The sequence below is a fragment of the Cariama cristata genome, unplaced genomic scaffold, assembly GCF_000690535.1.
Source record: "Cariama cristata isolate BGI_N322 unplaced genomic scaffold, ASM69053v1 scaffold24058, whole genome shotgun sequence".
Classification (NCBI taxonomy): domain Eukaryota; kingdom Metazoa; phylum Chordata; class Aves; order Cariamiformes; family Cariamidae; genus Cariama; species Cariama cristata.
Window position 1 is genome coordinate 1 of NW_009633267.1, and position 13,273 is coordinate 13,273.

Here is a 13,273-nt window from a genome sequence, read left to right on the forward strand (position 1 = left end):
GCAGCCGCAGCACGGCCGCAGCCGGAGGGATGGGGGGACACTGGGGCTCGGGAAGGGAACTCCGGTTACTCGGTCTGAGTTGGAGTTTGCCCTTGGGAAAAGAAACAATCTGATATTATAACTTACACTTAACGCCATGTATGGAAAATAGATGGAAATTTAGAAAGGCTGAGTCCCCACGACCAGGGAAAGCTGTGATGCTTAGCAATGTTTTGGTGTCTCACCTTGCTATTTTTTTTAAATCCAGGCAAAACAGATCTTATTCCTTCTCCATTTGTTCTCTTTGAATTTTGTCAGGGTATTTTTATTTTTATTTTTTCTTTAAATGTACAGTGAAACCAGAAATCAATTATTTCCTTTATTATTTAGATTTCTAATTCATTATCTATTCTATGGTTTCTCACTTGTGGAAATATATATATTTTTTTATTAACTTGTGCTTACTTTATGGATTTCTGTGATGGTTGATGGTAAAGTTTTATAGTTCAGCAAAAATACATACCTAAACAGAAAAATAGTCGATAGATTTATTTTTTGTGGGGGACAGAACCATGAACATCTTGCCCAGTCTACTTAGAGGTTTTTAACATAACTTTGCTTTAGGAAGTTTTCTGTAACTGTTCTACAATATGTAACATTTGGTTTTGTTTGGTTGTTTATTTGTTTTTTTAAAAAATTTCTCTCTAGGTTGATTTACAAACTGGACTCTCTGAGTTTTCTGTGCTACAGCGCAGGTTAAAACATGGCTGGAATGAATTTTCTGTAGAGAATACAGAACCGATATGGAAGAAATATCTAGACCAGGTGAGGATTTTCTGCATCGATTCTCATTTCCTGGCAAAAACCCCTGGCTGGGTTACAGAAACTGTCCGTTCCCTTGGGAAAGCCATTGTGAGGTTCAGATCTGGGGTCATTTAATGTGAAGACAACATTTAAAATAGAAATAAACCTTTTTATCTCCACACAGCCCCCAAATCAAAAGCTGTAGAACAGTGACCTGGTTTCTGGAGCATATTTATTCTCTTTAAGGCAAGTGATAAAATCATGACAGGTTTGAGGAAGACCAGTAGTAGCTGAAAGCCACTCTGATTTCAGTTACGGCAGCGGAGGAGAGCCCTAAACCTCCAGCAAAAGCAGAGGCAGTTGTAGTGCTGCGGTGAGCGTTAGTGTCTCTATCAGCAAGACATCAGTAGTGGACACATTCATACCTGGTGCCGTATGCTGTGAAGATCCACAATTTCAAACCAGCTACCCCAAAAAGCCAGGCAGAAAATTATATTTGCTACCTTGGTTTTCCCCAGCTGAGTTATCCTTGAGTTTTGCTTCTATTAAGTGGTTCTCATCAGTATTTAATTCATTTTTCACCTCTCTTTTAGAGCTTTTAACCAAACAAGAAGGGTCTTTGTTTATTTTCAACCAGCAATTTGACTGATTTTCTTCTTGCTTACCTTGATCATGAAGATTTTAGTTGCTTTGAAAGATTTTATTTTTATTTCACGGATTATCCCTTTTTTCCTGTGTGATCAATATTCTTTAAGCACTTTGTAATCATCACTAAGTCTCTTCAAGGATTCTTTTATTCTTAATAAAAAGTGAGATGGTGCTTTTTTTTCCTGCTCATCCTTAACAAGTTGTTCTCCTATGAGGACACCAAACAAAGTCTTTAGTCCATGTCTGATCCTTCCACAGCCAGTCCGTCTCTCTGGAAGAGCTGCTTGCAGTCCCACACCGTTCACACCTCTGCACTTGAGTGTCACCCATCAGCAGACACTTGAAGTGGTGTCTTCCAGCTGCTATTTTTGTAAAACATCCCCTTCAGCTCAGTCTTTCTAAAGAGAAATGAAGGGACTTCCACCTTTGGCTTCAGCAGGGAATAAATTTAAACCTTGGCTTTCCTACCTTGCATCGTCACACTCCTGTTACCCAAAACGGGCAGTCTTGGCTTGGCTTGGTTTAATTCCTTTTTACATCAAGTCCCACATAGGTAAACAGAGTTGGAACTTGCCCTTCTCCTAAGGGGAATGGTCCTTAAAATCTGTGCTTAAAACTGAAAAAAAGTGAAGCTCTGATTTCCACAGCACTGGGTACAGTGCAGAGTTTAGTAGATTAATTAAAGGAAAAAAAAAAAAAAGAAAAAAAAAAAAGAGGATTTCTGGTTTCAAATTCTAAAAAGACAGTGGAGTTTTTGTTTGTACCCGTTGTGCCTCCAAGGAGCTTTCAGAGTCAGCCCTGCGCTGTATGTCTGCAAAGGCGAGCCTTGCCTGTGCTAGCAGAGGAAAAGAGCGGCAACTCACGTCTTTCGGTGTGAGCCTCTGCCTTGTCCTGCTGGTCCCTGGTGCCGTCTGTCCCACGTACGGGTGCAGGATCCGGCGTCAGCCCGACCACAGGCACTGCACCCGCTCTGTGCGGGCAGAGCGATGCTGCGGTCAGGAGCAAGGAGGGACCCTGCAGCAAAACCGCACGTTTCATCCTCTCTGATGAGATCTGAGGCCGGCTTACCTTCAGCAACTCCATATTTACTTTAATATTGCAATTTGCTTTTATTTTTTTCAGTTTAAAAATCCCCTCATTCTCTTGTTGCTGGCTTCTGCTTTGGTAAGCGTCATCACGAAAGAGTACGAGGACACCGTGAGCATCGCCGTGGTAGGTGGTACCTCTCCCGCAACCCAACCCTGCGCTCTCTGAAGCTGATGTGCCCACGGCTGTAATGCCTCTTTGTTCGCAGGCGGTGCTCATCGTGGTCACCGTGGCCTTCATCCAGGTACGTCAGCCCGAGCTCGGCCCCGCAACTGGGGCTCTCATGAGCAAGCCCTCTCGTGTAACTTGGCTTTCTTCTCCTTTCTTATTTAAAAGGAATATCGCTCGGAAAAATCTCTGGAAGAACTTAACAAGCTGGTGCCCCCCGAGTGCAACTGGTGAGGCATGCCTGCTTCGGTGGGTTTCAGCAGGGTTTGGGTTATGAGGGCAGAACCGATGGGTGAAGAAAATTACTGCAGGTTGACATGTATGTGATGAGAACCCGGTGTCTTGAGGGGTGGCACCACACGTGGCTGCAGCTGTAAGGCACAGTGAAAGGGGATGAAATAACTCTGAATTTTAAAGCAAGCACCCAGAGGAATAAAATAAATGCTGAGAGACAGGAAAGTCCCAGAAATGTCCCGCTCTGCACCCTACATAAGTGTCCCTGCAGCCTCTTTTATGCCACTGACTCCCTGTGCAGGAAAAACCTCACTTGCATATTTTTTTTTTGCTTTAGGGTAGTTTTGCCCCTGGGAGTTTGGCACAAAAAGGCTTACGAGCAGCAGCGCACGCGGGCTGGGTGTCCTCACCCACCCTGCCCGTTGCTGTGGGTAGGCACCGAAGGGATCGGCCGCACGCCCGTCGTGCCGTTGCCCTGGAGCAGCTGTAGGATGTATCGGATACCGCTCCCCTGCCTGCTTTGGTGTCTGGTAGCAATGCTTTAGATTACGGGAAACACTTTTCCTTTTCACGTCGTTGCAAATCAGTTTTGTCGCGGCCAACATAAAGAAGCTGCGAGGCTCAGAGAAACCTTGCACTGCAAAAGAAGCGTGGGGTTTTCTCCTGGTCCAAAGTTTACTCAGGTTTGGATCTTACAAATGTCACTGGTTTCTATTTATTTATGATACGACACCATAAGCATCTAACCACTTGAAAGGCTGTACTTTTAATGCAGTGGTGACATGCCAGTGGTAATTCTAGCTTCTTTGTAGGTTAAAGAATCCGCATTTCACTATTTAAAGTGAGCGCCACAGGACAGCACACCTTCTTGTCACTCCTATCTACTCTATAAGTACTGTTTAAGCCACTTATTGCTGAAATGTAAATCTTCCATAACCTGCCCATCTGTTCATGAATTAAAACTAAGCCCAAACTGAACATAATCATCTCTCCTCATCATTACGAAGATTTTGTGTTCTTATTTACATTGGAAGCTCTTTGGGGCAGGCCTCTTGCTTTCTTGCCAATCTCATTCCCAAGCCTATGGAAGGAATTAAAACCTCACAACCTGATTCCCTTTCTTTTTTTTCCATTTGTCTCATGTAGCCTAAGGGAAGGAAAACTGCAGCATCTTCTAGCACGAGAGCTTGTCCCTGGAGATATCATCTATCTGTCTGTTGGCGACAGGGTTCCTGCAGACCTCAGGCTGATAGAGGTAAATACAGCTATACATACAAGAGCCTGCTTTGGAAATTTCTTGTCTTAACAGTGCCAGAAACTTGTCTTTTTAATTAGGTTACAGATCTGCTGGTGGATGAATCCAGTTTTACTGGAGAAGCTGAGCCTTGCAACAAGACTGACAGTGCATTACTGGAAGCTGGAGACATAACCACGCTGAGCAACGTCGTTTTCATGGGGACCCTGGTGCGATACGGGAAGGGAAAAGTGAGTCCTGTCATCTTCAAACTTTTCCTCGACATTACAGAATCTCTAGGGTTTTTTCATCTCCGCCTTTCTTTTTTTCCTTTTTTTCCAGGGCGTGGTTATTGGGACGGGTGAAAATTCACAGTTTGGAGAGGTGTTCAAAATGATGCAAGCTGAAGAGGTAAAGAAGCCTATGGCTGTGGAAACGGTGGATGTTCTGGATGGAAGTTTGTGAGCAGGAGTAATCCCAAGAGTTAATGCACTGGGTTCATTTCTGTTTCTGCTACAAAATGCCTGTGTGACTGAGGGACACCAAAGTGCTGTATCCCAAAAAGATAGGTTATAAGCAAGATTTAGGCTTCTAAATCCAGACTTGTGATATTTAGCTTGTATCTAACTTTGTAGTCACCCAAACCTCATGGTTTCGTTTTTTTTTATTTCACACACATTTTCCACTAGGTATACAAATTTTTTTCTTCTACACATGCCAAAATTTCCTGGGTCAGATTTCTGAACTAACACAAGTGAGGGTTTAGAAACTAGTTAACTCTTGATCCATTCACACAAGAAATAACAGGAAAGCAGAAGCAGTCACTATGTGAGATGCTGTGATGCATCTGCAGTGCTGATGCAGATCTGTGATGTTCTGCAGTGCTTAAAAGTGCTGCTGCAGAGTAGGAGCTCGGGTCTGGTACCCTCCTTGGCCTGAAATTCAGACCTCCCAAACTCCACCACTTCCTAGGGTCCATCCTACATGTCAACTTGGGGCTGCTCTGAGCTGGCTTGGTGGAGGAGGAGGGTCTGCTCAGGTCTGCCAGGTTGTGGACAGACTGTGATCCTGGCCTGGAGAGGAGAGCACAGACCATGGGGATGGGGGTCCAGACTTTTTATCCCTGTCCCAGAGGCTTTGTACACATATTATCCAATCCTGGACTCGATTGCTAAGGTCCTTCCCAGATTTAGCCCTCTAGTCTGTCTCTACCTTGGCTCCCCAGCTGTAAATGAATACAGTTTGTCTCTTCTCCCACTTTTTTGCCTGTCTTGAGTGGATCGAGGCAGACACTCTCTCTGTGGGACGATCTGTGCCCAGCAGACCCGGCTGGGGGTTTGGGGTGGGTAAGCACTAGGGTATATCAGGCAGCTGTAGGGACCATGGGGATGATAACCAGCACTCTGTGGGTCTGTTGTTCTGGGCTGACCATCATCTTCTCAGCTCACACAACATGCAAAGAAAACCAGGTATTCTCTAATGTTTCCAGACTCCCAAAACACCTCTCCAGAAAAGCATGGACAGACTGGGGAAGCAACTCACTCTCTTCTCCTTTGGCATAATCGGTGAGTCAGATGCAATGCTCGGACTTGCATGGTCAGCTGTGAAAGCCCTCTGTACTCCAGGGCCACTTTTGCCAAAAGTATTTGTTGATGTGGGTTACCTGGACTTTGGGGGTTGTCCTGGTTTTGGCTAGGATAGAATTAATTTTCTTCCTGATAGCTGGTACAGTGCTGTGGGTTTTGGATTTAGTATGAGAATAATGTTTTTAACACACTGACATTTTAGTTGTTGCCAAGTAGCGCTTACTCTAAGCCAAGGACTTTTTAGTTTCTCATACTTTACCAGCGAGGAGGGGCACAAGGAGCTGGGAGGGAGCACAGCCAGGACAGCTGACCCCAACTAGCCCAAGGGATATTCCATACCATAGAACAGCATGCCCAGTATAGAAACTGGGGGCAAGTTGGCCGGGAGGGGCCGATTGCTGCTCGGGGTGGGGCTGGCTTGCTCTCTCTTTGTTATCTCCCTTTTCATTACTATTACTATTTATTTTACTTTTTTTTTTACTTTTATTTTACTTTATTTTACTTCCTATTTCAATTACTAAACTGCTCTTACCTCAACCCATGGGTCTTACCTTATTGCATACTCAGTTCTCCAACAACAGCTAAAGCAGGTTAGAGATTTATGAATTCCTTGAAGTTTTTTAATCAGATGGGGTTTTTTTCCCCCACCAGGTTTAATAATGCTCATTGGCTGGTTACAAGGGAAGCATCTCCTCAGCATGTTCACAATTGGAGTTAGGTGAGGACTGGAGAGCGCCTTTCTCTTTGATTTCTATTGAAACATATCCCAGGGAATTCCCTGTTCAAAACAATGGACATTTCACAACAGAGAACTTGAATAAGACCCTTCATAAATACATACTGATCTTGCACCGGTGAAAAATAACATGAGCTTTACAACAGAATTTAGGAGGAAAAAAAAGTTTGAGGCTTTATTTAATTTTGGAAATCGGTATTTTGAAAATCTTCACTGGCATTTCCACCTCATCCCACTGTGAATGTCCTTTCCTATCTGTACTATGAATTTAGTGGGAGTGTGTCAACAGCAAATATTACTCTTTGCTGTTCTTACTGGATTTACGTCTAAAGATAGGAATGCACATTTTGCGCGGCATAAAAAGCGTGCACAACCTCTTAATCAAACATCATAAACCATGTGTTTTTAGTAGTACCCATAAAACCTGTTGTTTGGTGTTGTCACAGCTCTAAAATCAATCCTTTAAAATAAAAAAAGTATCCTATGAAAATAAAACCAAAACCACAGATGAGGAGACAACAGAGAAGCCAAACTGGCTCAGTGCCCACCTTCCTCTCTCCTGGGGGGACGTGATGGCAAAGAAAAGTGGTTAAGCCTGAGTTTTGGAGAGCAGCCTATGGATTCGAAGGTCCCCCTTGATTACTTTTTGCACATACCTAGAAGCATTCAGAGTTATTCAAGGAATAAATAAGGGACAGATATAGACCATGTCTGGATTTTTCTAGCATGTCAGGTATTGCAGGTTTTGATGTTGCTCCGATTCGGTGTGGGCAGCATGGGGACATCTGGGGAGCTGAGTCTGTCCCGCTGTACCTTGTACCCACACGTAAGAGAGGAGATGAGGGGCTGCGTGTGGCCAGGAGCCAGTGGCTAACGTGTGAGCTGTGATGCCAAGGAATATTCAACTTCCATCCTCAGAAAGTTAAATGAATGAAATCCAACGCCTAAATCCCTGCTTAGCCAGAAATTAATGCTCTTTGGCAAGGTAAAGAAGAAAAGTAATCGCTCTGTCAAAATCATCCAGAAAAAGGTTGAAGGGTTGGATAAACATCCTGCTTTTGTATTTACAGTGTGCCAGGAGTCCCAGTGGTTAGCACTGCACACTCCCATTCAGATACAGACGTATAAGCAGGAAAACTCACCCTAGGGAAGTGTCCCTTTGGCACGTTTTGGTCGGTACTTGTAGCTTGACCCCTGTGTTGAAGCTGTTGTGTCTCTGCTGTCCCCAGCCTGGCAGTGGCTGCCATCCCAGAGGGCCTTCCCATCGTGGTCACCGTTACGCTGGTGCTGGGCGTTCTCCGGATGGCCAAGAAAAGGGTGATTGTGAAGAAACTGCCCATAGTCGAAACCTTAGGTAAGGCTGCAAAGGGGGTCACGCAACTTGGTCATCTGCCAGGCTCCAAAATCTGAACTGGATAGCAATGGGGTGGCCAAGTGAGCCTTGGTCTGATTTAAAAAAAAAAAAAAGAATTTGGAATATGCTTACTAGGCCAGAGCAACCCACCTAGAATTAAATAATTTTTCTACCCTGTATTTCTCACCCTTTTCCCTTATTTTAGTGATATTAACACACACAGGTGCTAGGAACAGTGCACCCAACCCATGGCATTGGCCCATGGGGAGCAGAGCCCCTCTGCAGACGTGCGTGCCCTGCTTGGGTTGAAAGGCTTCCTTTCTTCTTCCTCCCTATCCTTTGGGATGTTCCTGCAGGTCCATCCTGTTCACTTCTTCATCGTCTGGCTAAAAAAACCTTGCAGCACCTCAAGCCGAGCCTGGTAACATAAATATTTATCCTTCCACAGCCTGTATGGCCATCTCCCTGATATCCAAAAAGTCATGGAAAACAGGGACAGAGAGGACCTTCGGAAGGTGTCCAGCCCATCCTCACAACTGCAGGGCAGAACAAACTGTAATGAAATCATTCTTCCACCTGCCCTTATCTTTAAATTGGCCCTTATTCCCAGATCTCTGTATTCCAGGCTTTGTTGCTCTGACCTTGGTCAGTACGGCAGTTATATGAAGGAGAAGACATGTTGTGTATTTAGTACCACTCATTAAAAAGCAGACTAACTGCCAAGCCTGCCCCGTGCAGTCGCAAATATCTGCTGCGCAGCCAGATCCTTCAGCTAAAATCTTTGGAAATGCTGCTGCTGTTTGAACTGCCCTTGTTTGTTCTGCAGTTAAGGAATTTTATCGCCCTTATTTTATTGTATCTGCCCTGACCCAGGACATCTGAAACGGCCTTATCTCATGAAGAATTTCATTCTGGTAGGGCTGCGCCCAAATAGGCGTAACTGCCAGATGCCCGGGTACTCTGCAAGGCAGGCTAAGCATGGCAAAAACTGTACTTTCCCACACATTAATTGTGCCGTGTCTGTTAAATTTCTGAAAAGGAGAAACATAATCCTTCTTCTTTATCTGGTTCTTTAATTGTCAATAACTAAAAATGCAATACTGGAAATACTGGAGGTGATAACTTTGCTCTGTTCTAATCCTTCAAAAGTAGAGTTAATTTAATTGCAGTCTAATCTGCTTTATTCTCTCCAGGCTTTTACCTGGCGGTCACCACGCTCATGGGGTCTGTGCCTAAGCAGCGTGGTCATCTCCAGAGCCAGGGAAGATATTCAGACTTAGAAGGGAGCTGGAGTCTGATTCTTTTTTTGCGTTAGAGTCATTTTTCCCATTCGTGGGAGTGGAAACTAGCCTGAATGTGGTGACTCTGCTAATTCACTCCTTTGTGTAAACGGGCCCTGGAAGAAATGTGCTTTACTGAAGTCGTATTGTCACAAAGCAGAGCAAAACGGGGCAGCTCCTGCTCTTAGCTGTAGACTTTTAAGGGTTTTTTTTGTATTGGTCTTTAACACATCTACCCTCACAATCCCTTGGTGGGGCAGGGAAGGGCTGTTATTCCTGATTTAGAGAAGCAAGGGTTAAATGACCCATCTGAGGAAGCGTGTGGCAGAGTGGGAATTTGATACGACTTTTCAGAATATAACAGCTGTTCTGTTGTGTGATAGCGCGGCTCAGAAACATTGATCAAGTCCCTGGAGATCAGTGCCTTCTCTGATTGCCCACCATATGATGCTCAAGACAGTATGGCCCTCTTCAGATATCTCCCACCACATCTCACATCCAAATTACATGCAGATACCCTGACATGCGCTCAAATCCTTTCCTTACAACACCCTCTTAGGAATCTCATCCATTTCTTGGTGTTTCCTCCCTTTTCTCGCTGGTGTACTTTAAGTAACATTAAGGAGACCCATTCTCCCTCTTCTGAATTTCATCGTTCAGTTACATTATTTATTAGTCCTGATTAAAAACTTTCTTGCTTCAGGTTGCTGCAACGTCATCTGCTCAGATAAGACAGGCACTCTGACAGCCAACGAGATGACAGTGACTCGGCTTGTGACCTCGGATGGGTTCCAGGCAGAGGTGTGGATGAGGCGGTAACACAGACCTTCCTCTTAAAAAAATTTGTTTTTAGTTCAGTTAGGCCCAAATAAGAGATGCTGATCAGCCCCCAAACAAGCAGTTTCTTGCTCATCACCTGTTCCATTGGAGAGCAGGGACTTTTGCAGGGCTGGAAACAGGCAGAGGCGAGGCTGATACCGTAAAGATGTTCATTGAAATAATCTGCTGTTCTCTGCAATTATTGTAAATATTGAAACCCACCACTGACCCTTGTGTGTCAATCTTTTGTAGAAATATTTATTATATGAGTGACCTGATCCTTCTGCTTGGTTCATTCACCTGTGTGCAAAGTGGGTGAGAAATGCAGGCATGCAAAACGTAAAGTAGCAGAGAGACGGGCCACTCGTCTGTAGGGTAGGGCTTGGACAAAACCAGTGAACCCACTGCTACCAAAGGGCTGGATCTCTCGACTGGCCTGCAAGTGACCTCTGAAATCATGGCGAACAACTTCTGCGTGAGACAAGATGATTCTTTTTGTTCCTATGCAGCTATTGTAATATTATCCTTTCACTATCTGCAGCCTTTCCTATAAGCATTGCTTTGAGCTAGAAAGAAGCATGCCAGCATGCCTTCAAAATCAGCAATTTGCTGTCGTATGGTCCTGCCTGGCACTGGGAAATTTGCTCTTTCTGTCTCTCCCTTCCTCAGGTCAGTGGGGTGGGCTACAACGGAGAAGGAAACGTTTATCTTCTGCCATCAAAGGAGATTCTGAAAGAATTTTCCAATGTCTCAGTTGGGAAACTAGTGGAGGTAAGTATACATTATGAACCAGCTTGTCCTATTTACATTCAATTTGCATTTGCACAGATCAGTTTGGGTAAAGAGTGTGAAAAAAAGCCAGTTTTGTAACTCTAAAATGAACTGTCTTGCTAGAGCATTGTCATGGAAAGGCTCTGAGTAATTGGGATATAATACCTGAAGCTTAAGGGTGAAAGGTAGCAATCATAAGGCATGCAGGGAGAGACCAGAGTCGTCAGCTTAAAGTGTCAACAACATTTTGGGTAAAAATACAATTCTGGCAGAAGAGAGACTGATGAATTTTACCACATTCAGGTTTTTAATGTGGATGGATTCTAGGTCTCTGGGTTTCACGTTAGCATTAAATAAAATCTTGCACATTCAACCGCAGCGTAAAGCAGGGTGTTTAGGTAGTGAAATGATCTGAGCTGGAATCTCAAATGGAGATTAGGTCTTATTTTAACCATACTGCATGTTAGAAGCAATAGTAGGAGAGACTAATCTTTCATTTTCATGATTTATCAAGCTCATTAGATATATATCGTGTTTTGCTTGATGTTAATTTATCCAAAACATAACATTTTACCAAAATATTGGTGTCTCCTATGGATTAAGCGAGTTTAGGAAGCACAAGAACCGATCCCAAGAGATGCTGCTATGGGGAATAGCCCGTCTTTTGGGATGTGGCTGTTTTCATTCTCCAAGCTTTCATTATTTTATTTAAAGAGATGAAAAAGCTATGAATTTAGTTATGAAAAAAATAAACCATGTAAATATGTCCTTTCTCTAGGCTGGCTGTGTAGTCAATAATGCCATTATCAGGAAAAATAGTGTGATGGGACAACCCACAGAAGGAGCTCTCATTGCCCTTGCAATGAAGGTAAGATTGTTAAGATCTAAAATTTTCCAGAAATCAAAAAAAAATAAAAGAGCTGGAATTGTTAGGTCTGACAGCAGTGATCAGACTTCTTTAAAGTCTCCAGACTGGTTTTAGTCTTTCCTTGTGTCTTCTCCCCAAGGTCATAGATGTACACCTCTCCCGTAGAAACCTCTTGTCATGGACAAACACCTTCCCCGAGCTTCTGTGCTAACAGCAATAATTGTTTTGCTTGGTTAATCTCTGCAATTATGCTGTATAATGGATTTTTTTCGGGCTTAGACTGGACTGCCTTTTTCATATTTTCTGCACATGCCAATTCAGAGTTCAGGAGGAAGACAAGAGAGTGAAAAATGAGCAAGAACAGGCCATACTAGAAAGCATGGCAGAAGGTCATCCTCGATTTGGATCATCTGCTAGCTTTTACTTTTTTCTAGTCATGATTATGTAAAACGAGATTTTTTTTTTAATGAATATTGCATTCATGCTTATAGGCAGAGGGCTGTAAAACACCTCAAGGTATCATCTAATCAGCGTTACACAGCCTGTGGTCCACAGACCTCAGGTGGGCTGTAAAGCGCAGAAGGTGCCTGATGAAATGATGTACCTGCAAACATCTATTCTTACCTCCTATTTTTAAGGCTTGTAACTCTAACAGTGAAACCATGATTATTTTGGTTTTTAAAACAATGACATTTTATTTCCCTAAATGCTAAATTAAAATCTGCCTCCTGCTCGGCCATTCAGTGGCCAAGCAATAGCAGAATACAAGGGAGGTTGTCTCTTCTATTTTTTTTTATTATTATTATTTTTTAGTTTAGTGGGAGCTGGAGGAGAGAGAGGCTGGAAGCTACTTCTGATCACTACCACTTCACCGAGAGCACCCACGCATGCTGCTAAAGCAGGCATGTATTGATTTGGACTGTCGTGCTTCATAGCTGAAGGGTCTTCTTGTGGTGAATTGCTTTTTGAGTTTAATTCATCAGGGGATAATTTGAAACCACATGCATGATTGACCACCCAGTTATTTGCAATTTTCCTTTTTTTTTTTTTTTTAACCGAGTATGGTGGCTGGGAAATAACCAAAGTGGAGGAGCCTGAGCTTGGGCTGGAAGAAATCTTTGACCCAAAGCCCCACTGAGACAGCAGTGCAGCTCCCTAGTTCTTGCAAAAATCAACTCCAGTTTAATTTACCCCATATCAGGCACCAAAAGTAAAAGATGGATTTGAAATATGAGTTTTACTCTCCTCATGCTTCCTCTTGAGCTCTGTAGTGTATGATTGCCTGGAAGTACACGATCAACAGTCAAGGCTTGTAATATGGAAAATATATACAAGGCTTGGCATTGTTCATCATCACAGTGCTCTTTTTGTTTTACTTTACTTTAGATGGAATTAGCTGACATAAAAGATATTTATGTAAGAAAGAAGGAAATTCCATTTAGCTCTGAACAGAAGTGGATGGCTGTGAAATGCACACTGAAAAATCAGGTAAAGCAAACAGTGGTGTTGGCTGGTTTCGTGTTTCTGATTGTGCACCTCAACAATGGGCATGAAATGGTATCTCTTTAGCAAATGTTTTCAGAAGTTAACTATGTCAGGAGAAAACTGAACAAACCTCAAAATTCCCAACCTGGGTGGAATTTTAGCTTGTAAAGCTGTGTTTGAATGGGAGAAGATAATACTTTTCATACAGTGGTTTCAGCAGG

General features: G+C 43.3%; 1 protein-coding gene across 1 annotated transcript in view; it reads left to right on the top strand.

Annotated features, from left to right (window-relative positions):
- Positions 1-687: 687 nt before the first annotated feature.
- ATP2C2 (ATPase, Ca++ transporting, type 2C, member 2) overlaps positions 688-13,273 on the top strand; it is a gene marked incomplete at its 5' end in the record, with an annotated part of 19,924 nt that continues 7,338 nt past the window's right edge. Inside the window, 14 exons of the mRNA XM_009706708.1 lie at positions 688-804; positions 2,554-2,643; positions 2,726-2,761; positions 2,854-2,915; positions 4,066-4,174; positions 4,255-4,404; positions 4,496-4,564; positions 5,643-5,718; positions 6,391-6,457; positions 7,705-7,829; positions 9,813-9,910; positions 10,598-10,699; positions 11,478-11,567; positions 12,954-13,055. Coding sequence (XP_009705010.1) covers positions 688-804; positions 2,554-2,643; positions 2,726-2,761; positions 2,854-2,915; positions 4,066-4,174; positions 4,255-4,404; positions 4,496-4,564; positions 5,643-5,718; positions 6,391-6,457; positions 7,705-7,829; positions 9,813-9,910; positions 10,598-10,699; positions 11,478-11,567; positions 12,954-13,055 — 1,293 coding nt within the window. The remainder of the gene's footprint in view (positions 805-2,553; positions 2,644-2,725; positions 2,762-2,853; positions 2,916-4,065; positions 4,175-4,254; positions 4,405-4,495; positions 4,565-5,642; positions 5,719-6,390; positions 6,458-7,704; positions 7,830-9,812; positions 9,911-10,597; positions 10,700-11,477; positions 11,568-12,953; positions 13,056-13,273) is intronic.